Source organism: Porites lutea, chromosome 9 (genome assembly GCF_958299795.1).
Source record: "Porites lutea chromosome 9, jaPorLute2.1, whole genome shotgun sequence".
NCBI lineage: Eukaryota > Metazoa > Cnidaria > Anthozoa > Scleractinia > Poritidae > Porites > Porites lutea.
This window is the reverse complement of record NC_133209.1, coordinates 8369908-8393804: the sequence shown is the minus strand read 5'-3', so window position 1 is coordinate 8393804 and position 23897 is coordinate 8369908. Positions and strand designations below refer to the sequence as shown.

At 38.1% G+C, this 23897-nt stretch overlaps 2 protein-coding genes and 1 long non-coding RNA gene across 3 annotated transcripts in view; 2 read left to right on the top strand and 1 right to left on the bottom strand.

The window, feature by feature from the left end:
• Positions 1 to 16576, top strand: part of LOC140948837 (uncharacterized) — a 36802-nt gene extending 20226 nt beyond the window's left edge. Inside the window, exons 8-30 of the mRNA XM_073398110.1 lie at positions 301 to 350; positions 1653 to 1719; positions 1897 to 1990; positions 3012 to 3357; positions 4314 to 4433; positions 4895 to 5082; positions 5473 to 5601; positions 5930 to 6001; positions 6427 to 6592; positions 7073 to 7237; positions 7621 to 7800; positions 8211 to 8364; positions 8685 to 8812; positions 9018 to 9137; positions 9262 to 9334; positions 9604 to 9703; positions 10608 to 10635; positions 11357 to 11434; positions 12454 to 12563; positions 13454 to 13523; positions 13934 to 14116; positions 14507 to 14713; positions 15814 to 16576. Coding sequence (XP_073254211.1) covers positions 301 to 350; positions 1653 to 1719; positions 1897 to 1990; positions 3012 to 3357; positions 4314 to 4433; positions 4895 to 5082; positions 5473 to 5601; positions 5930 to 6001; positions 6427 to 6592; positions 7073 to 7237; positions 7621 to 7800; positions 8211 to 8364; positions 8685 to 8812; positions 9018 to 9137; positions 9262 to 9334; positions 9604 to 9703; positions 10608 to 10635; positions 11357 to 11434; positions 12454 to 12563; positions 13454 to 13523; positions 13934 to 14116; positions 14507 to 14713; positions 15814 to 16074 — 3089 coding nt within the window. The 3' untranslated portion in view covers positions 16075 to 16576. The remainder of the gene's footprint in view (positions 1 to 300; positions 351 to 1652; positions 1720 to 1896; positions 1991 to 3011; positions 3358 to 4313; positions 4434 to 4894; positions 5083 to 5472; positions 5602 to 5929; positions 6002 to 6426; positions 6593 to 7072; positions 7238 to 7620; positions 7801 to 8210; positions 8365 to 8684; positions 8813 to 9017; positions 9138 to 9261; positions 9335 to 9603; positions 9704 to 10607; positions 10636 to 11356; positions 11435 to 12453; positions 12564 to 13453; positions 13524 to 13933; positions 14117 to 14506; positions 14714 to 15813) is intronic.
• Positions 16577 to 17254: 678 nt separating this feature from the next.
• LOC140948835 (uncharacterized) lies at positions 17255 to 17986 on the top strand. The gene has a single exon (XM_073398109.1). It carries the CDS (start codon positions 17255 to 17257, stop codon positions 17984 to 17986), a length of 732 nt encoding a protein of 243 aa, XP_073254210.1.
• Positions 17987 to 22880: 4894 nt separating this feature from the next.
• Positions 22881 to 23643, bottom strand: LOC140948240 (uncharacterized). Its single transcript, XR_012167020.1, has 3 exons — positions 23569 to 23643; positions 23253 to 23287; positions 22881 to 23147 (listed from the first exon to the last, which is right to left on the bottom strand). It is a non-coding gene; the product is annotated as an uncharacterized lncRNA (long non-coding RNA).
• Between the last annotated feature and the right edge of the window lie 254 nt (positions 23644 to 23897).

Below are 23897 nucleotides of genomic sequence, written 5' to 3'. Positions count from 1 at the left end.
TACCAAAGCATTATATCCTGAACCCGTAGAAAGTGTTCATTACAATGCGAAGAGCTTGAAGGATCCTCTCCAGCTCTCTTATATTCTGACAAATTATTTATATGGTATCAGACGTGCTACTATAGTAACTATAATAGCAATTTAGATTGCAGCGCGCAGTAAACGTAAGAGTTTAGACAAAAACCGCTTGAAAGTAAGCTGTCAAGCATAAAATTGAAATCATTGAGATACTGCAGGTGTGAAGGACAACTCCACTCGAAGTCTCAAGGCAATATGTTTTGCATTTTTCCTTGTATCCAGGAGTCGTGTTTGCTTCAAATCATAACCTAACGAGGCGTCACTCATCTCCAGTAAGTAACTGTCTGTCTGTAAGTTTTGAATCATTCGAAACAAAAAAAAAGAAAGCAAATACCCTTTTTAAAGTTTAAAACGGGTATTTGTTTTCTTTGTTTGTTTGTTTGTTTTTTTTTTTGCAATTTAATTATTAATAACAATAGTTCCACCAATAGGTAGACAGAACTTCCGGACGGTCAAAAAAAATTGAGACTGTTTGGTAATCCTTTTACTTTACGTCTCTTGAATCTCAAGGTGATTTATTAACATTAGATGTACGTGAAAAACTGGCAGGCGCGGTATGATCGTCTCAATTTTTTACAGCACATTTTTGGTTGCATAGATACGGAGTACCTCCTCAGCTGAAAAATGCCAGTTTGGATTGGGCAAAATAAAGTTCTGCCCATGGGCAGATGGTAAACTACTAAGAAAAGTTAAAATTCAACCTAGTTTGTCCGTTCCGTGTGAACAGAGCGAACATATAAAGCGGTTCCATGTAAACGAAGTGTCCTATCAAATTATTCAGCTGATCGAAAATTCGTCCGGTGCCGCAGTGTGAAAGTACAGGGTTGGTTCGCACCTTGAAAATCCTTGAAAGTCCTTGATTTTTAAAATAAAAATTCAAGGCCTTGAAAATTGCAGTCGGCGCTGGAAAGTCCTTGAATTTTAATGCTTATACCACTACATGAGAAATTTTTGCAATCTGATTGGCTTAGAGCAGTGGTATTTCAGCTTAATTTGAAATACCTACATGTGAAAATTACAAACCTTTGCGGCTAGTGGTAAAAACAGATAATAGCATGATTTGTACGTGATATTTGGTAAAAATACCACTCGTGATATTTCAAAATTGTCTCAAATTTTACTCGCCTAACGGCTCGTGAAATTAAGTATAACAATTTCGAAATATCACTCGTGGTATTTATGCGAAATATCACTACAAATCATGCTATTACCTATACTAACTATTAAAACTGAAGTTGATTTTTCCTATTTTAATACGGCATTACAAATCTGCCGTTATCGACTGAGTTTCTAAAGCAAATTGCCTATCCAGCATAAGAGATCCAAAGCTGACGTTTTATGCACCAGCCTTTCGTCTGCGGTATCCCTTTGGGCTCGCTTTGTAGAGGGGCAAGCCAAATGTCAGCTTTTGACTTTTATGTTAACGGTTTATCAACTCACCATTAACCCCAATTTTTATATTCCACCCCCTCCACCTCCCCAACCCCAAACCAACTACTGACGGCAGCAAATTTCTTTAAAAACAAGCCCTTGTTAGGGTAATAATGTGATGTAATTTTGTAGTGAAATTTCAGTTGCAGTGTACCGAAGGCATGTTCAGTTCACGAAATGGAATGAAACCTCGCACAACTACTCCGTCAGGTTAGTTTCAAAACGTACTTAAAAGATATTTGGGAAACTCGCTTTCAAATGGAAAGCTGCCTCAAAGTAAGAGACTGACTAATAACAGTAAATTGTAGTGGAACCACGGGGTGGAACAGCATAGAGTATGCAGTTTGTAATGAGTAACTGGTTTGGCATTGCTATGGTTCTTTTCAGATGTTTTACACGATCGGAGGACAAGATCTTTTAACACCTCCCTGCGGGCTCGGCTTGCCAGGGTCGATAACGTACAAAGTGCGAGTACTCCAAGGTATTTCTCTGCTTTTATTACTACTCTTACTCCTAGTAGGGCAAAAGAAAAGCTCACAAAATCGTAAAATTTACCTTCTAAAATTGGAAGAAATAAATATCACCATGCAAAAGTTCTGCCTAAGAGGTTTTTAATTGAATGGTAACACCATGGGATTTCGTATACCTATGTAAAAGCTTTAGTGATAAATAATCTTGCCATTACGTAGTCCAGGATTGAATAGGTTAACAAGATCATGGTATTCCATCTCATCACTAGGGATTCGCGAAAGTTTATTAACTAAGTAAGAGTAAATTTCTTTTTATTTCTTAGTAGAATAAACAAGTTTACAGAAAAGAATAATCAACTGAAGAAATAAAAGAAAAAGGGCAAACATAGTGAAACTAATATCTTGCCCTAATAGTTTGAAAAATAAAAAGGATTCTTAATTGAAAGGATAGAGTGGTTCCACGGAGCTAAAAGCTCGCGGCCATCTTTGATCTTTGCTTCCGGCTGATCCGTGTATGCAAGAAAGTGTAAATGATCTTGTTAAGCCCTTAACCTCATCAAGAATAGATAATGTTGGGTGTAGGTGCTCTATAAGATGGTGGTGCCAAGCGCAAAAGAGGCAAACACAACGTATCCAAGGCAACCAGTGAGCGGCAACCACCACCGACACCTTCACACTGACCAACTAGATCAGTGGAAATAAGATACAGTACACACTTACCTGGAAGGGAGGGAGGGACAGGGAAGAAATCAGCACAAGGGAGCTTAAACGCAAAACACTCTTAATTGTGCAATGAAGACCAGCCATTTGAACGCTGTAAAGTCATCAAGCTCTTCAATTTCCCTGGGGTTTCCCCGTGGAACGGGAGCCACTACAAAAGAACCCGCTGGCCAGCATTGTTTCGAGTTTAGCTTCGCATAAATTGCATTTTGCCACAAAAAAGTATGAACAGACTGTTAGTGAACGCGGTATGGAGTATTTTAAAGACCTTTGTCAGGAACTAAGTTTGGCATTTTGTTGTGGAAAATTTAGGCGCCACATTGACACAGATTGTAACCGCTCCCCGAGGCCATCACAAGCAGTCACACCTAGCAGCTTGAAGACCAAAACATTCAATGTTCCAAGAACAAGCACTCCGATAAATTCTCCAGCATGCCGCAGAATGCGTGGACCACGGCCGCCATTTGTTGCGCCTTATCGAAAGCAGGTTGTCAGCAGGAACGTCTCCCCGCTGGTGCGCTGTACAGCTCCTGGATGTCCCATCCTCGAGCCATTGGAGAGCCCGGGAGCCGTAGACGTAGAGCCTTCTTCGAAAAAGCTAAAGATTTCATCCCCTAACACCACATTTAATTCGAAAAGTAGGACAGAATTATCCGAGGTTGGTTTAGTTCTTACTTCCTGATTTGTGTTTAATTACCATTAAGCTTACGGCAAGGTTTCGTTCACACGGCAGCGGACGAATTTTCGACCGGTTGAAAATTGATGCGGTTAGGTGCTCCGTTTACACGGAACCACCGGAACTGTACCAAAATTAAGACGCCTAGCCGTTCAAAGTTCCTTTGAACAGTTAGTTAGTTAGTTAGTTAGTATGGTCGAGTGCCAGTTCGGATATGGATTCTCCCTCGCCAGTCCCTTTGGTCTAGCACTGTCGTTCCGAGTTCTCCGAGAGTGGCGAATCCGGTGTCCTCAAGCAGAGTGTGTACGTATGTGGTCCTGGGTCTTCCTATCTTACTTTGTTCGTGTTGTGGCTGCCACAACACAAGCTTCGATGCCTCCTCTTTTTTGTCTAACACAATGCCAAGCTACTCTCTCTAGAAACTTTTGGGAGATAACCGTACAGATCTTTATTAATTTTGTGATGTGGTCTTTCCAAGAAACGTTTGGTGCTGTGCAAAGCAGTCTAGTATAGGCACCAACAACTTGCTTTTCAGTGCTTTTTCTTAGAGTTAATGTTTCACTGCCGTAAAGGAAAACACTCTCTACTGTTGCCCGGGATAGTCTAACCTTTGAACAGAGCGAAAATATTGAATGGTTCAGTGTTTAAAAGTGTGTGATCAAATTTTTGAGCCGGTCGAAAATTTGTTGGGTGTCGTGTTAACCTGCCTTTTGCTTCGGTATCTAAGACCATGCTTAAGTCAGAGCTTAACTTGACATCCTCTCAAGTTTGTCGCTACAATCAATGAGACATCTCTGAATGTAATTTGCTGGAAAATTCATATTAGTTACCCTTTTTTCTCCTAGTTGCCATAACCCACCCTAGCTGTAGTAACATAAAGTAATAAGCTAAAGCCTGCTTACCTGATCACTAACCTGTTTATTGCTTTGATATCAAAGACGGACTGTAAAGTCAAACCTCAGCCGGGATTCCTTTCTCAAGTTCGTCGTGGTAATCGAAGGGTGAAAATTAGGGAAATGACAGGAAACGCTACACCCGGTGGATTTACTACTGCAGAGGTACGATGGCCTGTAATTCTTAAATGTAAAATATTTTAGCATAACACAGTCCCTTTAGGTTGACGAGGAGTCATGTCATGATAACACCTCTATCGCATAGTATTACGGGGGCAAGTGTGGCCTTGGCGCAATATTAACGGCACTCTCCTCCTTTCAATGTGGCCCGGGTTGGAATCCCGGCGTCGACACCATAGGTGGGCTGAGTTTGTTGTTGGTTTTCTCCTTTGCACCAAAAGGTTTTTCTCCGGGTACTCCGGTCTCTCCTCAAAAACCAATATTTCCGAATTGCAATTCGAACAGTAATCAGTTAAACAAAGAACCAGTCTTACCTCTAAATAGTTATGTATTATTTATTATATCGTTTGAAATAGTTTTTAGTATGTGCCATTCTTGCGCTCAGCCTGGTAGAATTCCGAATGGATTACTTTGTTCCAGCCGTCACTTCTTTCATTTTCTTTCAGCTGCTTGAACTGGGTGTTTCACTTGAGGTGTTGTCTGTTACTTCTTCCAATGCTGGCTCATTCCGATTTATGGGCAGGAAGTATCTAAGCGAGGCAGTCTTAACCGGCGAAGAGGGGGCGAGGACAGAGGACGGAGGACTGCTGTATGCTGGAGACGATGGCATGGTTGGTCTGGAGGAGATAAAAAGGTAAGGGATCATAACGGAGATGTTTAGGTGACAGGGTGTCGTTTTATGGAATATGGCTGGTTGGTTTGTTTTCAGTATTTGGTCTTTGGGTTTTTGTCTCATTGTCGAGTTCTTTGATTTATTCTTTTCTTTGTGATTGATTTTTTGAGTTATTGACTGATTATTTGATTGATTTTCCAATGGCGGCTAAACAGACAAAAGTAGACTAGGTCTCCTTCAAGGCAGCTCATATACTAGACTATGAGAAGATAGGACCCTGACTATCCAGATACACTGCCTACTTGCAAAGAGTTTTAAAAGATGTCTCTGTAGTTTACTGATATGATAGCCCGCCCATAGAATCCTTAGCAGGCTTTAAGTTAAAGTTGACCTTTGAAATGTATTTCTCAGCGCATTTCTCAGCACACCAGGGGTAGACAAACAATTGATAAGTGAAGAGTGGATAGCCAATCATTACAGATGGATCATATGGAAGCTAGCTGCAATGGAGGTAGCTTTTCCACGTCATTTTGCTGGAAGGTAATAGTCTCGTTTATTTACAAAGAATTTTCACCCCCTCGTTCTTGAGTAGTCTTGATGACAGGATAAGGGCTGGGTTGGCAGTGAAGTTTCATAGCAACAATAGCGCGGGAATGGCATTTAAGCTAAGAAATAATATAATATCATCATCATCATCATAAAAAAAACAAACAAACAAACAAAAAAAATAAAATAATAATAATAATAATAATAATAATAACAATAATAATAATAATAATAATAATAATAATAATAATAGGATATGACCGCTATCCGATCCATTTGGTTATGCCGCTTTGTTACTCTTGTCGTTGTGTATTTGTTTTAGATGTTTGACTCCAGACTGGGTTTTGTGCCAGCTCAAGTACAGATATGATAGGGAAATTGATCAAAGCAACAGGTAATAGTTAGTAAAATGTAGATGCAAAATCCTTATTTTAGACTGGTGGATTTCAATTAAAACTACCGCAATAACTCACAATAATGTAATTTGTTTGTAAAGAGAATAAAATAAATGACAAGTTGTTTTTGCTGATGTTGTTGTTCTTTTCTAAAAGCAAATAATGTGCCCTGTTTTGATAGCCTGTGACACAGTTCAAATAGAAGCAGCCTCATGCGAGCAGTAATTTCCAGTGGTGATTTTACTTTAGTGTACTGGGTTTGCTAGTTTTGGTCGAACAAATACTGGATTGTAACATAAATGGAAACTCCAGTTTTTTTTCTATTTGTTTAGTTTTCATAATACATTGTATCGTATATACCTCACGAGTACATTTTGGGTATTCTTGCTGCTACGACGGTTGATTTATTACGATTGTTTTGAAGGTCTGCTCTGAAGAAGATTCTGGAACGTGATGATGTGTCGAGCCGCACTATGGTTCTCTGTGTAACTAGTGTCTCGGTAACACCCAATCAAACTGAAGGTGCGTCTCTAGATCAGAAAGACAAAGATGGTGGAAAGGATGTCCAGGGATCTTCTAACAAAACCGTGGTTGGTGTCTTCAGTGTAATCATATATATGTTTACATATTTTGTCACAGGCTATTCGTCTGTTGTGCTCTGTATGTACGTGCTATCGTAGGTTCTATCTCCAGGAGAAAATACAAAAAAATGTTTTAAAAGTGTAAGAGAATCTAAAGCAGAATAAAGAATGTAGCTCGATTTGTTTGAAGTAATGTGTTGTTGAAGGGGAACGTTCTGTCAGAAGCTCAATGAAATACCTTGCGTATTTTTTCCTGGAAATTTGTTTCTCTTCAATTCTCTTTCTCGACATGTAAAGCAAAGCAAACAAAACTAAGAGACAAGTTTATAAATGTGCTGTGCAAGCTGTGCTTGATAGATTTTTTGGCGTTGCGGCAAAATTCAGCTGTTCAATCCAAACAAATTCGGCACAAGAATAAGAGAGAGACCGCTCGAATCAAAGCTGAACAGTTCTTCCTGTTTTAAATCATAACTGGTACTCTATTTTCAGAGTTCTTCTGTGATAGAGTTGACTGATGGCTGGTACAGCATTCGTGCATTGCTGGACAGGCCACTCACCAGATTGCTGAACGACGGGAAACTTATTGTGGGACAAAAACTTTGTGTTTATGGAGCGGAGTTGGTGGGATCAGAACAAGCTGTATCGCCGCTCGAGGTACACTTGAGTCTTTTGTAGTATGTGGTCGTCAACTGTGTATAATGAGAGCAATCACCGTTTGAGAACTTACTGCAAAGTACAATTCAAATTATTTCTCTTTTTACCCTCAGGCAAATGGTTAGTTGGAGCTCATTAGGTCCCCTCTCACAGGGAGACAAAATGTCCTAAGGGAGTCATTTAACAGAGTACATAACGTATTTTACATGTTTCTCTTTCCTGTACCGATATGGATGAAATTCGTCGTGTTTTAAAACGCATCCTCACTGCCGTGGCCGAGAGGTTAATGATGAAAAAGAATATTTTTGAAACATCTAAATCAACGGCAGTTAAACAGGTTTGAATCTATAATCTGCATGATAAATGCGTCTTTTTTGTACCAGGCTCCTTCCTCGTTGATGCTTCGACTCCACGCTAATTCCACCCGACGTGCTCTTTGGGATGCAAAGCTTGGTTTCCATAGTCACGTGCGTGCTTTTCCATTACCGCTGGTCTCTTTATTTTGTGATGGGGGATTCACAGGCTGCATTGATGTTGTTGTATTAAGACAGTACCCTGTTCAGGTGAGAGACTAACTCGTGACTCTTTCGTTAACCACTTACACAACCAAAGGGCATTACCTCCGACACAAATTCAGACAAGAAATGTATTTGGTTTTGAATGTGCTATTTGAACTTAAAACCACTGATTTATTTTGAAGAAAAACATAGAGAGCCAAAAGTAAACGCTATTTTCGTTATGGGCAGTAGCTAGGCGCCAAAAAGTCGGTTTTACAGCTTACTATACAATGTAAAACTTCACTTACCCATTGCGCAAGTTAGTCGATATTAGAATTCACCAGCCCGATTGCGAAAGCAAAATTCACAAGCCCAGGACACGACTTTCTTTGCAGGCTAAATAGCACCCTCAGTTATGGTTGGCGTTTCTATTTAAAAACTGTTTATGTTCTGATATGCTCTATCCTTTTTTGTAGTGGATGGAAAAGATGCCTGACGGGACAAACGTTTTTCGAAATTCTCGCCTCGAAGAGCGAGAAGCCAAAAGGTTTGAAGCCGATCGTCAACAGCGACGTGAGAAGCTTTTTCTTCAGGTACAAGAGGAGTTTGAAAAAGAATCAGGACAGCCAGGTTTGATACTTTCAGTAAAATCTGTGACGTTATTTAACCCTCTTTTAGACCCACACCGCTTGGCGCTAACGTTCGGTTAGTCCCTTAAAGACAGTCACAGAAATTTACTGACGAACGGAAGGCAAAAACTCTAGAAATCTCTTTAAAGGAGCTGCCCGTTATACGTTGGAGTGGACTGCAATTCTATGAAATAACCTAAAACTGCCTTCTTTATTTTTTATTCATTGGTATATATGCTCACAAGCGATGCCCATATCGTTAATTTTGAATAAATTCTTCCCGTAACGTCCGGTGTTAATTATTATTACTTTTTTATTCAGAAATCGAGACACAAAGAACAACCAAATTTCGTCGTCGATCTTATTCATCCCGCGATTTAAGTCAGCTGAGTGATGGAAGGGAAATCTACGAAGCTCTTACACGAGCGTCTGACCCCGACGCGGTAAAGGTGTGTGAGACTGACCTATAACTACCGTGAACTTCATTGTATATGGATACTAACTACAAGGGGGTCTTGATTTTTATTAGATACTTTCTGTGTTCCCAAGCGTCTTTCTCTTTTTGAGCGTGGCGGTGGAAGTGGAGGAGGAGGGGGGGGGGGGGGGGGGGATTTCGTCGAATGTAATCGCAAACAACCCTTTCCTCTCTTTTAGGAATGTCTCGATGAACGCCAAGTGACCGCTCTGGAGGAATACCAGCGCTTGATACAGGAAAAGAAATGCGCTGAATTACAGAGAAAGTTTGAACTACTTTGGCAAGAGCAGGAGGAAGAGGTAGCTGGTCCTTGATGTCGATATTCATAGCTACTTTTGAAATAATGATAATGAAAATGATGATGATGGTTATAATAATAATAGTAGTAGTAATAATAATAATATCAAATTGGTTTTCCCTCAGTGTCAGTTGAAGCGAAATGTGGTCCCTCTACTGAAAGTTTGGATTACTGACTACAGATACCGTACAAAAGAAAGTAAGTATTGATCAATTTAGAATGAATATAAGGCTTTGAAGTATCAATTGATTATCAGACACCATAAGAGTATTTGTAAATTTGTGACAAAGTAGTTTACAAGAAGCATTCAAATCTCACGTTACATGAAATACTGAAAAACAACTCGTACCATTTTCACTGAAATGCTCAGTAGCAGATTCTTCCTCGCTTCAATGTTTAAGCTATACCTCTATCAGCCTGATATTTAGCTTTAGAAGTGAAATGGTTAATATTTGTCCAAATCACAGATGCTATATTGAGTATCTGGCGAGCAAGCGAAGATTTAATGCAACTACTGAGTGAGGGATCTCGACTGAGGATATATCACCTTACGGCAGCTGGTGTCAGGTAAAGCAATTTTTAAGCTTGAGCTGTGTCACGCTAATAAATCAAGTCCCCCTTTTGGCGGCTAATCAAAAACTGCCTGAAATGTAGAAATAAGTACCAGCAATACATAGACAAAAGGTTTCACGCATGGGTCATTGCAGAGGATTGATTGAAGATTATGACTTATTACACTTGGGGCTTTTGAAAACTGTTCTGCCTAAGCCATTAGGGGGTTTTGCTAATGACAACATCGGCGACAACGAACATGTTAAGCAATAGGTTAATAGGCAAAACAGTAACTCGAACTCTGCATCATGATTTTTTGTACATTTCTTTGCCGCCACCACACGACGTCAACGTCAATACCTTGGGAGGTATTGACCGTTAAAAATCCTATCGAACCACCTTAACTTACCTTGTACGACGCTTTACGGAGGTCGTAACTCCACAAACGACTACGATTTTTCGTTTGTCCTTCAAAACTTGCATTCGGTCCTTAGGAATTCATTTCCAAGGAAATTCACCTGCATTTGACAATTTTTAAATTGTCAAATACTATTGCTCAAAAGTACTATTGCTTAAAAGCAATTGTAAGTGATACAAACCATTACCTCAGCATTTCCTATTTGGCCACGAATGGAATAATCGCTATTAAGTTCGTAAAAAAATGAATCAATAAAATAAATAAATAATGAAACAGCAGCAACAAGTGACGTTTTAGCTGCCGTATTTGTCGTTGTTACTCAAGCTCCCCATTACCTGGGGAAACCGTTATCTATTGTATTCATTATTGTACGTGACATCTCACGGTGAATATACAACGAACAAGTGATACTTCTAAGTAAACATATGCTTCATGTGCACCCTCAACTTCAACTGCATATATATATATCTCCTTAAATTGTCACACACCCTCTCTTCTCAGGTGTCGACTAGGTGCCCAGGAATTACAGGTACGTCGACAGTCGAAAAAGAAGTAGACGTGGTTGCCGAAAAATCCTTAAGTATTCATAGTGGGCCTAAATTTCCGAAGACTAAAATTAACTTGATAGTCTATTGAAGATATTGTAGTGATAACATGACTTTGTAGAAATCGAAAACGTCATTGTATATACTTGTGTTTTGGTTCGAAATGTAAACCTAGCGATATACAATGTGAAGGGTAAAAGGTGCTAATTATCAGGCAAATGGTTTTGCTTTGAAAGAGTCAGATTGGGTGTTCAGTTTAGGTTTTTTTTTTGATAATCAGTACTTTCTACACTTCATATTGCATTTTTCTCTTTTAATCACATGCAATTAAACTTTCGCACGCAACTCCCTATATAATGAACTCAAGGAACTAAAAAATACAACAATTTGAAAATGATGACATGGAGTCATTGAAACGTCATTCATTGCTATCGCTAATTTTTATTCTCAATTTCTTTTCTAAAACCTCTGTTATTAGAAATGTAAACCTCTCTTCGTATTATAGAGTTAAGATTTTTCGTTCTCCATTTTTCCTTTTTGTTATTCTAAATTGTTGTTGTTGTTTTTTTTTTTTTTGTGAATGAGGGTTAGACGGGGGAGTCGAGGAACCTTTGGGGCCGGTCATTTGATTCCATCAATTTTTGTGTTATTTTGATTCAAAATCGGTTACAAAACGGTACTAATATTGGACATGATTCATTCAAGTTGACTGCATCTAGGACGACCAGATATGAAGCACTACCCATTGATGCGAATGTGACGACTAGTTACTTCGCCCGCAAGGTATGAACTCTTTATTTCGCCTGGGCAAGCTAGTGGACGGGTGTTTTTTTTTAAAGTTGATCTTGCCTTTAACCCTTTAAGGCCTAAGAGTGATCAGCATGAAATTTCTCCTTATAATATCAATTCTTTAGAAAACAGACTGGTCATGAGAATTGAGTACATGATCAGGAAAGATGAGTCTAACTGATACTTCAACAAATTCTCCCCACTGCTTTTATTGAAAACATATAGGGACAACAAATGAGAATAACAATTTTAATATTAGGGTTAAAAGTGTTAAATCAACCAGGGACCAACCATCCCTGTTCACCTTAGGCCTCCTCCACACGTATCCGGATATTTTTGAATCTGCAACTCTTTCGGCTTTCGTCCACACGTATCCGGTAAATCCGGCATACTAATTGGCAAATTTTTTAATCCGCTCTCCAGAGTGGAAATTTTTGAATGAGCTATGAATCAGGAATCGTGTGGACGGTTGATCCGGATATTTTTTTTCATCCACTGACGTAACAAGATCGAGGCAGGTTTTTTTATCGTGAATATTCAAGATGATGCCGAGCGCAATGTTATCCCTTCTTTACTTCTTAAACTTCAGTTTTACTCGTGTACAGTTAAACGTAACTATTATTACTGTACACTTCAATTTTGCCAAGCGGTGGCGCGGACGGCTCCTTTCGATGTCGGACGGACGAATTAGACACCAATAAAGAAGTTAAAGGAGCAAACTAGTGCTTGATGGGACAGTTTTGTCAGCGAAAACGCTTTTTTGCCGAAGAATGGTGAGAAAAATTTCGCATTAGCCAAAGATCAATTTTCAAACCAGCTGCCGAAATGAGAGTGAATCCGCGTACTTGTGGACGAGAAAGTTCGATTTGAATACGCTGCGTGTGGACGTGGAAATTTTTACAATCGGAAAGAAAAATTTGCGGATTCAAAAATATCCAGATACGTGAGGAATGGGTCTTAGAGAAGTGTCAGGCTTATAGAGAGGTGACTGGTTGTCATCGTTTTTCATGCAGGCATGTTCTTTTGATCAGTTGCGTAGTGGTTCGTCCCAGCTGTGCTCAGAAGTGGATATTGTTGGAGTGGTTATTTTCTGTACTCCCCTTTCTTGTTTTTCCAACTCAAGGTATGCAAGCAATCGCGGATACAAAGTAGTCGTTGGTCATCTCTTTAAGAGTATGTTATCATTATCCGCAACATCATCGTCGTCGTTTTCGTTGTCGTCCTCGTCATCATCGCCATCGTCATTTTCATCATCACCATCATCGTGTCGTCGTCATAATAATCATCATCATTAGAAATAATGTTGCATTTAATTTGACACTATTAAAGAAATGTAAGTAAAATTATCCGGGAAGTACCGTTTAAAAAACGAACATTATAAGGCGTGTATTATTAGGTTTAAAAACTCGAGACAGAGCCGAGAGTTTTTACGCCTGATAATACACAACTCCAAGCTTTTTAATAAACGGCTTTAAAATCTCTGATATAGGTCAACTTATTCTTGCTCTAATATTTAGACCTGCGCTATTTTGGTCTAAAAAACTAGAAGTATAGTTTAGTCGTGTCTTTATCAGATATAAAGACACTCATTAAACATTAATTTCTTTTGTTTTTTTTTTCTTTATGTATAATTAATGAGTTTTTCAAGTAAAGTAAAGAGGCCATGTTGTGACGGCGTGTTGGCTAATTCATGTTCTTTGGAAAATTAGTCCAACTGCTATAATTAGGGCAAGATAGAGCAACGAAAGTCACCCTGCAGAGAACTAAAAAAATGGCATAGAGATACGCTCACTTGCATTTTAGCCGACATGGTTACTATAATTTCCTGAGTCGAGTCGTTAAAAAAAAAACAACAACAACGGGGACTAATGCTATGACAACTTGTAGGTTTTGCACTTGGCAAAAAAAGAAAAACCTAGAAAAAAACAGGAGTAAATGTGATGGAACTACTCGACCATGAACACCACTTCCACTTGAAGTATTTACGGGTTTTATTTTTGTGTTTTGTTCTAGTGTACAGACCGTGTATATATCCGACGATGAGATGAATTTAGCGGCAATAAAGTTCTGGGGAGGACTTAAGGTATTGACTTACAGTTCCCTCATGTGGTGCTGTCTTTTGAAAGCTGCAGTAGAAAGAGTCTAATCGTTAAAGTTTATTTTCTTCTTTACTGCAATCACGATTCTCGCTTTAGTTACTTCGTAGCTTTAAACTTTGTCGAAATTCCATAGACGTAAAAAAAATATATGGTTAAATAACTTCCCTTTAGTGAAAATAAACTAAGTGGTTATAAACTACCGTTCTTTTGGCATAATTATGTATGGGGGCGATTGAAGTCAGCCTCTCTTAAAGCCTACCTCTCCCCCCCCCCCCCCCCCCACACCCCTTATGTCCTTCCCACAAAAAAGGTTCACCTCTGAGGTATAAAATAAATAAATAAATAAATAATGCCATAGTCTTCTCGCTTATACCATGGTATAATTTTTCCACAGGTGGTGGCTGTTGGCGATCTGGTGAAGCCTCGCAACTTCATCTGTTTCAGCAACCTAACGGTCAGACCAGATGATCGGCTTCAATGCCCATCCTTGTCATTTGGTGAACTGTCGTGCCTAACTCTTAAACCACGAGAACCGCACTTGCGTGCTGCATTGGACAATCTACAGCATAAGATACCGGTCAGTACATTATTCCTATTTTCCACAGTTTATCGAACTTCACTCTCCATCAATTTCAGCCTGGCTTAACCATTGCATGGCGTTAACTTATGCTCTGCAATTGAAAATGAATGAATACAAAATAATATACATTCAGAAGCTGTAGGAAATCATTAAGCTAGTTACGTGTTGTAGAGGCCATATCGTTCAGCTGCCCCGTACCTCTCTACCCGCCCCTCCCCCTACAATGTTTTTCTTCAGTAAGTTGCTCAAGGAGAGAGATACCTTAACCCTCTGAACCTTAATATCCACATGCAAATTCTCCAGTCTGATCTCTATACATTTCCTTAAAAGATGTTGGTCACTGGTGGGACTTGAAGGCTTAATCTACCTATTTTTTCCACCCTTTAGGATTTAAATATCTTCATGGCCAATGTTCAGGGGACGTTATCGACTATCTTACTCCCGCAACGCATCTCTCCTTCAGCGGATGTACAAGTTACTACCGTGCGCATGTATCCACAAGCAACACATATGTGTTCTTCCGAGATAGAGCCAGCAAACTATGCGACGAGGAAACCCTCTGATGCCTTCAATTCGTCACATCATAACAAAAAGGTAAGCACTTCGTAAGTATTTTACAGTAAAATTACCTTTGAAATTTCTTTTTCTTATGCTTTGATTCTCTGAAGAAAAAAGTGCTAGTAAGTTGATAATACAGCCAGAACTTCGGACTCGATGCCTAAATGGTGTCAATTCTAAATCCTGAATTACGATACAGGGCTTTTTTTCCAATTAGGTGGACTGATTTTCCTCGACATGTCCTAGCGGAGGCCATTTAACGAGCAGCTGAAGCAGGAAAAAAAAAAGGGGATTAACAAAATAGTACAATCAGAACTTAGCAATATTAACGTCAGAAAAAAAGTGTAACTTGCAAATGACCTTATTTTTTACCGTTTTACAACAAAACATGTTAGGCTCACCATTATGCTCGTAACCGGCTTAGAATCTGTTATCGTTCGGAACTTAGTTTAATACAAATATTATTCTACAAGGTTGCGCTGCACAATATCACCATTTTATGCTCATAAGCGCGAGTAAAGTAATCGTTTTAGTGAAAGCATAATCACGCTGCCATATTAAAAGGCCACGTTTGTGTCATCATACCTTCTGTATAAAGATCAATATACTAGGAATTTACACTGCTGGACAACTAAAGAGACCGCCCATGTTGTTTAAAAAAAGAATTTAAACACTAGTTAAAAATCACCGAAGTTGCTGTGAATCTGGATGTTCATTTGGTGAAGTAAAACTGTGGCGGAAAATGATTCCCTTGGTCGCCACGTTCAGAATGCTATAGAGCTATGCCTGCTATGTTGTTTGATGTCGCGACACTGGTTGTGCTGAACAAGAACAGAAGCTTGAGATCTACGACTGGATTTCCAGCCTGTAAAGCTGGTGACTTGACGATGATTTTTGTCGGTTAAACGGCCCAAGCTGGTCTTTGTCCGCTAAATAAGCTGCAGTTGTATTTTGGCGAGTGGCTTCACGATCGTGAATAAATGTAAACACCTCAAAGTTATAGCTAACTGTTCGACGAGTTCATATCCCTGTTGCGTCGAGTGAATCAAAATGAGGAAATTAAATATCCCTAGTCCAGTTTTTATCAGGGTATGTTAAACTACCTCCAAAATTACTTACCCAGAATCTCCCTCCAGGAAAATTGCTCAAGTGCCAATGCTGAAGAAAGTTCCTTAGCTCCTTTTGGACAACCAAGCTTCACAGAGTCTTTATCTTTGTCTGTTACCAACACCACATCATGCGCCAAGTCGAGGCAAGCGAAGCGGAAGATATTGGACAGCATCCCTGAGCCACCGCCCCTCTCTCCCCTCCCCAGTTCCATCCCAGCCAGTGTTAGAAGAGAGTTCAAAAGACCAGAGCGAGTTGAAAAGCGAGGTACTTTGCGGCTTGAACAGTGAAAATTTATTAGTCAATTTGTATCGGACTAGATGTGAGCCTTGCTGGCGAGTTGCGGGTTTGTTGTAAATGATCCCTTTTTACGTTATGTATGCGGAATATTGCAGGCTTTGTTGCCTAGTAGAGGAATGTTAATATTTTAACCCAGCTAACAGATGAAAACTCCATATTCGTGATAGTTGAACACGCCTTCCTTCAGCTCAAGTGGATGGAGCATCAAGAAAAAACAGAGACATCCAAAGCTACAATTGTAACCTTACCCGAAAGAGGAGAATATTTTAAAAAGTTTAAAAGTGGTTGGTAAAGAAAAGGAAAACAAATAGAAATGGAAAAAAAAGGCAAAGTGCTTTAAGAAACGAAAGGGGGGTTATTTCAGTGGTTTAATCAGTAATAGTAAAGAAATTTTCTTTGAAAATTTTAAATTAAACCGTTGTTTGTGTTTGGCCGCTGAAAAATTCCAGTCATAAAACGATTGTTCTTGAAAGTTGCACACTCTCTGCTTGTATTATAACGCAGCTTAATTATAATAAAATTATTAAAATCAATGTTTATTTATTCACTTTTTTTAAAGAAAAAAAGAAATGTTTTTTTACTGTATGAATTACACTTTAATTTTGATAATGTTCACAAGTAAAGTCTTCAGTTTTTACTTTAGATCAGTTGCTCGAGATACAATATACAGCGGTCTACAATGGCCCCGTCTTTATGCCGTATTTTCTTTCATCCCACCCGACAAATGGGCGTTGTACGTGGGGAGGGATGAAAGACGAGCTTCCCTAAAAACACCTGTGTGGGAGGCTACCATTGGGATAAATACTGTGAAAATTTTCTTTTTTTTTTTCCCGGCGCCTACGTAAAGATCGTCATACGTCTGGAAAAGTCCTATACTTGTTCGCCTCGTACTTATCAAATCGCTCTCAGAAAGTTACAATCCATGGTGTATCGTCAGACCGGTTTGGTATCGATTTTGGGGTCCCCCAAGGCAGTTGTCTAGGTGCTTTGTTACTCGTCATTTATTCCAGTAAGCTGTTCAATATTGTTAATAAACACTTGCCCAACGTACATGCCTATGCTGATGATACTCAGTTATATTTGGGCTTTAAACCTGGTGATCACGCCAACGAAACTGCTGCTGTGTCATCTATACAATCCTGTATCCGTGATGTACAGAGCTGGATGATGATGGATAGATTAAAACTTAGTCCTGACAAAACAGACTTTCTTGTCCTTGGAACAAGACAGCAACTTGAGAAAGTAATTATTTCATTCCTTGTTGTTGGTGAATCTCGAATAGGTCCTTCAACAAAAGTTAATAACTTGGGATCATGGTTTGACTCAAATCTTGACATGCTTAGCCATGTCAATAATATCTGCCGTTCCTCTTTTTATTATAACTACAATATACGTAGGATCAGAAAGTGTTTGTCTCAACAAACCGCCATATCCCTTATCCATGCGTTTATTGCCAGTAAATTGGACTACTACAACAGCCTATTATATGGCCTTTCTACTGTTCTCATTAATAAACTTCAAAGAGTTCAAAATGCTGCTGCCAGACTTGTAACTAACACTCCTCGTATCTGTCATATCACTCCCATTTTAAAAGATCTTCACTGGTTGCCCATCAAATACAGAATTGAATTTAAAATTGTGTTATTAACATTCAAGTGCCTCTACGGACTTGCACCACAATACCTGGTTGATCTTATTGCTGTCGCTGCCCAGTCAAGATATAATCGTAGGTCAAGAAATGCAACTTTGTTGGTACCAGCCAACGCACGGTGCCTACCCACACTTGGTGACCAAGCCTTTCAGTCGGCTGCTCCCAAACTGTGGAACAGTCTTCCGTCGGAGATCAGAAACATTCAGAGCCTCACATCTTTTAAGCGAGCTCTCAAAAAAGTACTTTTTTAAGATAGCTTTTTAATTGACTTATTCATTTATTTTTAAGTTTTTAGTTTTTGTCTGTTTTTATTTTATTTTATCATTATTATTATTTTTTAACATAAAATTTAATCGACTTACATTTTTATGATAGCTTTTAATTCGACTTATTTTTATCTTATCGTCTGTTATGCGCATATGAAAATATTTCTATTGTATATGCGCAATATAAGTTTTATATTTACTATTATTATCAGTATTATTAACATCCTTTTAAAGCGACCACCTTGCCATTAAAGGAGCTGTGTCACGACTTTTATCAATATTCAAACAGTAGGAACCGCCACCAAATTGACAAACAACAAAATAATCGCTCAAAACATTTAAAGAAGGTATTAATAACACAGCAAGTACAAAAGAAGGCACGAATGGACAAAAACGGGAAGACATTGTGAGTTTTTGAAAACTTGTTAGTTGACTTGTTAACCTAATACATGTAGTTTTTCAAAGTTCACTTTTGGTGTTTGTAACGTTTTGTATAATAGCTTGGGAAGTATATTTGTTGGACAGGAAGCTGTTATTTTGTCGTTTTCTTCCTGAACGTTGATGTCCATAGCGCATAAGAGAGCGTAATTGGCTTTATCAGCAAAATGATCTAGACAGCTGTGGCATAGCCTCTTTAACCCTGACAGCCGGAAGGTGCTTAGACACATTTTACTTCATGTCCAAGTTATAAAAGTGGGAAATTTGAAACTTCCCACGTTGTTTTTGTTTCATTGGTCATTATTGCGCTTGCAGTACGGTATCAAAGTCCACAGTAAATTGGGACGCAAGAATAGACCAAACGCGTCACTCTTTTTGGTCCATTTTGCCCGTCTCGTGTGTAAATTAGGAATTTTGTGACTTAACCTTACTGACGAGAAAGGAATGAAATTCTCAAAGTGTAGCCAATTGACGCCAGAGAGAAAATGACGACACACCGATGTATTGCATTTGAAGGACAATTAAGTCTTTTTTACTTTGCCGTTATAAAATATGTTTTACACATGTTATGATCTTTTTCCATGTCCTGCATACACTTTGTGTACATTTTACCAAAAAGGGGCCTGTGAGACTAAAGTTTCCAGTGTAAAATCAGTTATCATTTCATTCACATTTAAACAAAGCAGAAAAGTAATTTTTTTTATTTTCTAGATATTTAGAGCAAATTAACTGTTAAATGTCATGAAATAAATTGCCAGCAAACAGAACTGAGTAATAAATTTGCAAATATATGAATCACGTGTTATAACTTTCACCTGCTTGGCAAATGGCCTTGATATATTTTCAATATGCAATGCAAAAAGCACGTTTATTCAAGCACTGGCAAAAACTGAGACGTTTGTACCGGCCATCGTTTAAACTGATAGGCGGCAAACAAGGTAAGCGATTTTCCTGTGTATTTCCTTTGGGTGAATATGTTTTTACTAGATTATCAAAAAAGTGTTCAGCCTTTTTCTTTCCTACCCATTTTACTTAAGAATGACAAAATACCAGCACAAATATTGCAACTGCAGTGTTTGCTTTTGGGTGAGATAGTTTCTACTACAGTGGAAGACGGCTCGTAATTGACTCTTACTCTTCGCTAACTTGAACTTATTTCACTCCCCTTTGGGTCAAACTTGAACTTGGAAAGCGAGGCACTTTGCGGCTCAAACAGTGAAAATTCATTAGTTAATTTGTATCGGGCTAAATATGAGCCTAATGCTTTTTGCGGGTTTGTTGTTAATGATCTTTTTTTACGTTACTTATTCGGAATGTTGCATAGACCTTTTCGGCTTTTATCAATATTCAAACAGTAGGAACCGCCACCAAATTGACAAACAAAAAAATAATCGCTCAAAACATTTAAAGAAGGTATTAATAACACAGCAAGTACAAAAGAAGGCACGAATGGACAAAAACGGGAAGACATTGTGAGTTTTTGAAAACTTGTTAGTTGACTTGTTAACCTAATACATGTAGTTTTTCAAAGTTCACTTTTGGTGTTTGTAACGATTTGTATAATAGCTTGGGAAGTATATTTGTTGGACAGGAGGCTGTTATTTTGTCGTTTTCTTCCTGAACGTTGATGTCCATAGCGCATAAGAGAGCTTAATTGGCTTTATCAGCAAAATGATCTAGACAGCTGTGGCATAGCCTCTTTAACCCTGACAGCCGGAAGGTGCTTAGACACATTTTACTTCATGTCCAAGTTATAAAAGTGGGAAATTTGAAACTTCCCACGTTGTTTTTGTTTGATTGGTCATTATTGCGCTTGCAGTACGGTATCAAAGTCCACAGTAAATTGGGACGCAAGAATAGACCAAACGCGTCACTCTTTTTGGTCCATTTTGCCCGTCTCGTGTGTAAATTAGGAATTTTGTGACTTAACCTTACTGACGAGAAAGGAATGAAATTCTCAAAGTGTAGCCAATTGACGCCAGAGAGAAAATGACGACACACCGATGTATTGCATTTGAAGGACAATTAAGTCTTTTTTACTTTGCCGTTATAAAATATGTTTTACACATGTTATGATCTTTTTCCATGTCCTGCATACACTTTGTGTACATTTTACCAAAAAGGGGCCTGTGAGACTAAAGTTTCCAGTGTAAAATCAGTTATCATTTCATTCGCATTTAAACAAAGCAGAAAAGTAATTTTTTTTATTTTCTAGATATTTAGAGCAAATTAACTGTTAAATGTCATGAAATAAATTGCCAGCAAACAGAATTGAGTAATAAATTTGCAAATATATGAATCACGTGTTATAACTTTCACCTGCTTGGCAAATGGCCTTGATATATTTTCAATATGCAATGCAAAAAGTACGTTTATTCAAGCACTGGCAAAAACTGAGACGTTTGTACCGGCCATCGTTTAAACTGATAGGCGGCAAACAAGGTTAAAACCTTTAAAGAAGGTATTGATAACACAGTAGATACAAAAGAAGGCACGAATGGACAAAAACGGGAAGACATTGTGAGTTTTGGAAAACTTGTTAGCCTACTAGTTTTTCAAAGTTCACTTTTGGTGTCTGTAACGTTTTGTATAATAGCTTGGGAAATATATTGTTGGAGGGGAAGCTGTTTGTTTTGTCGTTTACAAGTAATTTCTTCCTGAACGTTAATTTCCATAATTTCCGCATAAGAAAGCGTAATTGGCGTTATTAACAAAATGATCTAGACAGCCGTGGCATACATGTAGCCTCTTTAACCCTGACAGCCGGAAGTCGCGTGGACACATTTAACTTCATGTCCGAGCTATAAAAATGGGAAATCTGAAACTCCCCACGTTGCTTTTGTTTGGTTGGTCATTATTGATCATTATTGCGCTTACTTGTGGAATACAATTGCAAGTTTATTGTTTGATTTAAATTATAAATTCGAGTTAATAGAAGCTTCGCTTTTAGCTCTGGCTAAATCTATTTAGTATATACTAAAACAGTGGATAGTGTTTTTCGCGCGCTCTGATTGGCTACTCAAACAGTGAATATCCTGCACTATTCACTGATTCACCTCCAGAAAACATTTGAGCCAGGTAGAAAAGTAACCGTGTTAAAGGGTACATACAAATGTGGCTCATGATTAGAAAATTGAAACCATTTGTATAAAATAAAAAAATATTTCAATCTAAAGAGTGAAATTATAACATGATTGCTTTAAAATGATAGGTTTTTACCCGATTAAGGATGCATGGACACCATGAATTTTAGTGCGAATGTAAGACCCTATTAAGAAAATATTATTATTTTGCAGATCTATAAATGCTATCTTATTGTATTCGTACTTTGTGCCTGCAATAAATTAAATAATATGCACCACACCCTCATTAAGCCCACCCCTCCCCTCTTTTTCTGCCTGTCCCAATATAAAACTCACTGGGATCAAAAAATGAAATACATGTACTGGCAGATTTATAACGAGGCTACAATATGCTGTTAAGGCTGCCTAGTTTAAAAGTGCTGTGTAACAATAATGAAATAGTTGGAATTTTTCAAATTATAAGCAAATATAACTATTTATTCAATTAAAGTAAGCATTACATTCCCAGGTATACAATAATCAGCTGAAAGATTGGATAAGAAATTATTATTATATTTCTTGGAATTAGCCTCAGTGTAAAAAAAGTGATATAAATGAATACATTGCACAGTTGTACCTATTTTTTTCGGTCTCTTCTGCTGACTGGTCTTCACTGATGGACTGTTTGGCAATGTCCTTGTGTCCTTTTTTACAGAACCTATAAAAGAAGGACGAGAAGAATGTCCTGCAAAATCGTTAAATGCGCATCAGACAAATTTTAAATAGGTTCAGGTTTACCCTAAAGGTCATTTAATTTCCAGTGGCTACAACTCACTTCTCCAGATCTTCCATTTAAAATACAAAGTCAGAATTAAGCTTAAGTTATAGTATAGAGATAAAGAGGATGGGCACAAGGCGAACTTTCGAAAATAAATAAATAAATATGTCAATTATTGTTGTTCATTAAAAAAACGTAGCCATTTTCAATTGGCTCAAGCCCCCAGCTAATTCATAACCAACAGGAACTTTTCATATTTGGAGGATGCAAGCAATATACCCTTGATCCCATGATATATGGTTTTAGAAGCAGGGTTAGTACATGGTATATTTGCCTAGCGAGAAGGCTGCTTGGGCAATATTGAGTGAACTAAATATGTGTTTACACCTATACCAAGATGAAATAGCTAAATTTTTTGACTGGATGGAATGCAAGAACATGCAAATCATGTTTCTGGATGAATATTATCTACTTTTTGTGAAGTATATTCAAGAAAAAACGCCTTCAGATATCCTGAAACTGTGCCGGGAATAGGCCAAAGTTTTTGAAAAAGGTTTACAAATGTAGAAATGTTTACAATGAAAAATAACACAATAATTGTTATTTGGTTTTTATATGATGTGCAGAATTATGCTGATCTGAGGTGGGCATCATTCTATTCAATTTGCATAATCTTTCGCATCGTACTCTACCTCATTCAATAAATTATGTCCTAGTTTAAAATTAAACTGGGTAACAATAGTAAATACATTGTACAGTTGTACATGTACCTATTTCCTTTAACCTCTTTTGCCGGTTCCTCTTTGCTAAAGGACCGTATGGAAACATCTGTTTCCATGGGAGATAACTTTCAAACGAGGAGAACATCCTGCAAAAATAAATTTGTTTTAAGCAAAACACTTGAACGCACTAGAAATAAGCTTATTATCATCACCTAAATACACAACAGTCAAATTAAAGTGGACAGGTTTACCCTACAGGTCTTATTCTTTCCTTTGCCTACAACTCCTTTATCCACCTCTTTAAAAAAAAAAAACAAAGTTATAGTTAAGCTTAATACACAGTAAGCTTAAATAAATTTGAAGATTTGATATGGCATACAGTAGTACCTAGCTTCATCGATGCCTTTTTCAGCTTCTTTGGTGTTCTGACAGGACAAAAAAGATTTGGACAAGGGAAACTTCCTGAAAATTATAAAATGTTGCTCAATAAAACAACACCGAGATACTGTCGTGGATATAAAGTTAATTAAAAATACAATCACTTGTACAAAAACAAAAGTCGAATACCTTTCCTTTCGGGTGGCCACAGAATGGATGACTTGTAAGCTCTAAATCACTTTCCCCGCTATCGTACTCCCACTCTGAGTCGAAAAAAATGTATATGTAAGTTTTTGGTGAAAATTTGCATCGTTCTTTTGGGTCTTTGACCATAAACAATCCACCACAACGAACAAAATATTAACCAGAAAAAATAATACGCTACAAAGTTAGAACTTACCGCTGTTTGCAGACACTTCAACCGACACATCCATACTATCGGCGAGCAGTTTTTCGAAAATAGAGCTGTAGAAACTCGTAAAATGTGACCAGGGGTAAAATTGCTCTAAAATCAGGGG

What these genes read in the sequence shown, in the direction of transcription:
- LOC140948835 (XM_073398109.1), top strand. Translation starts at nt 17,255, where the DNA reads ATGGATAGATTAAAACTTAGTCCTGACAAAACAGACTTTCTTGTCCTT.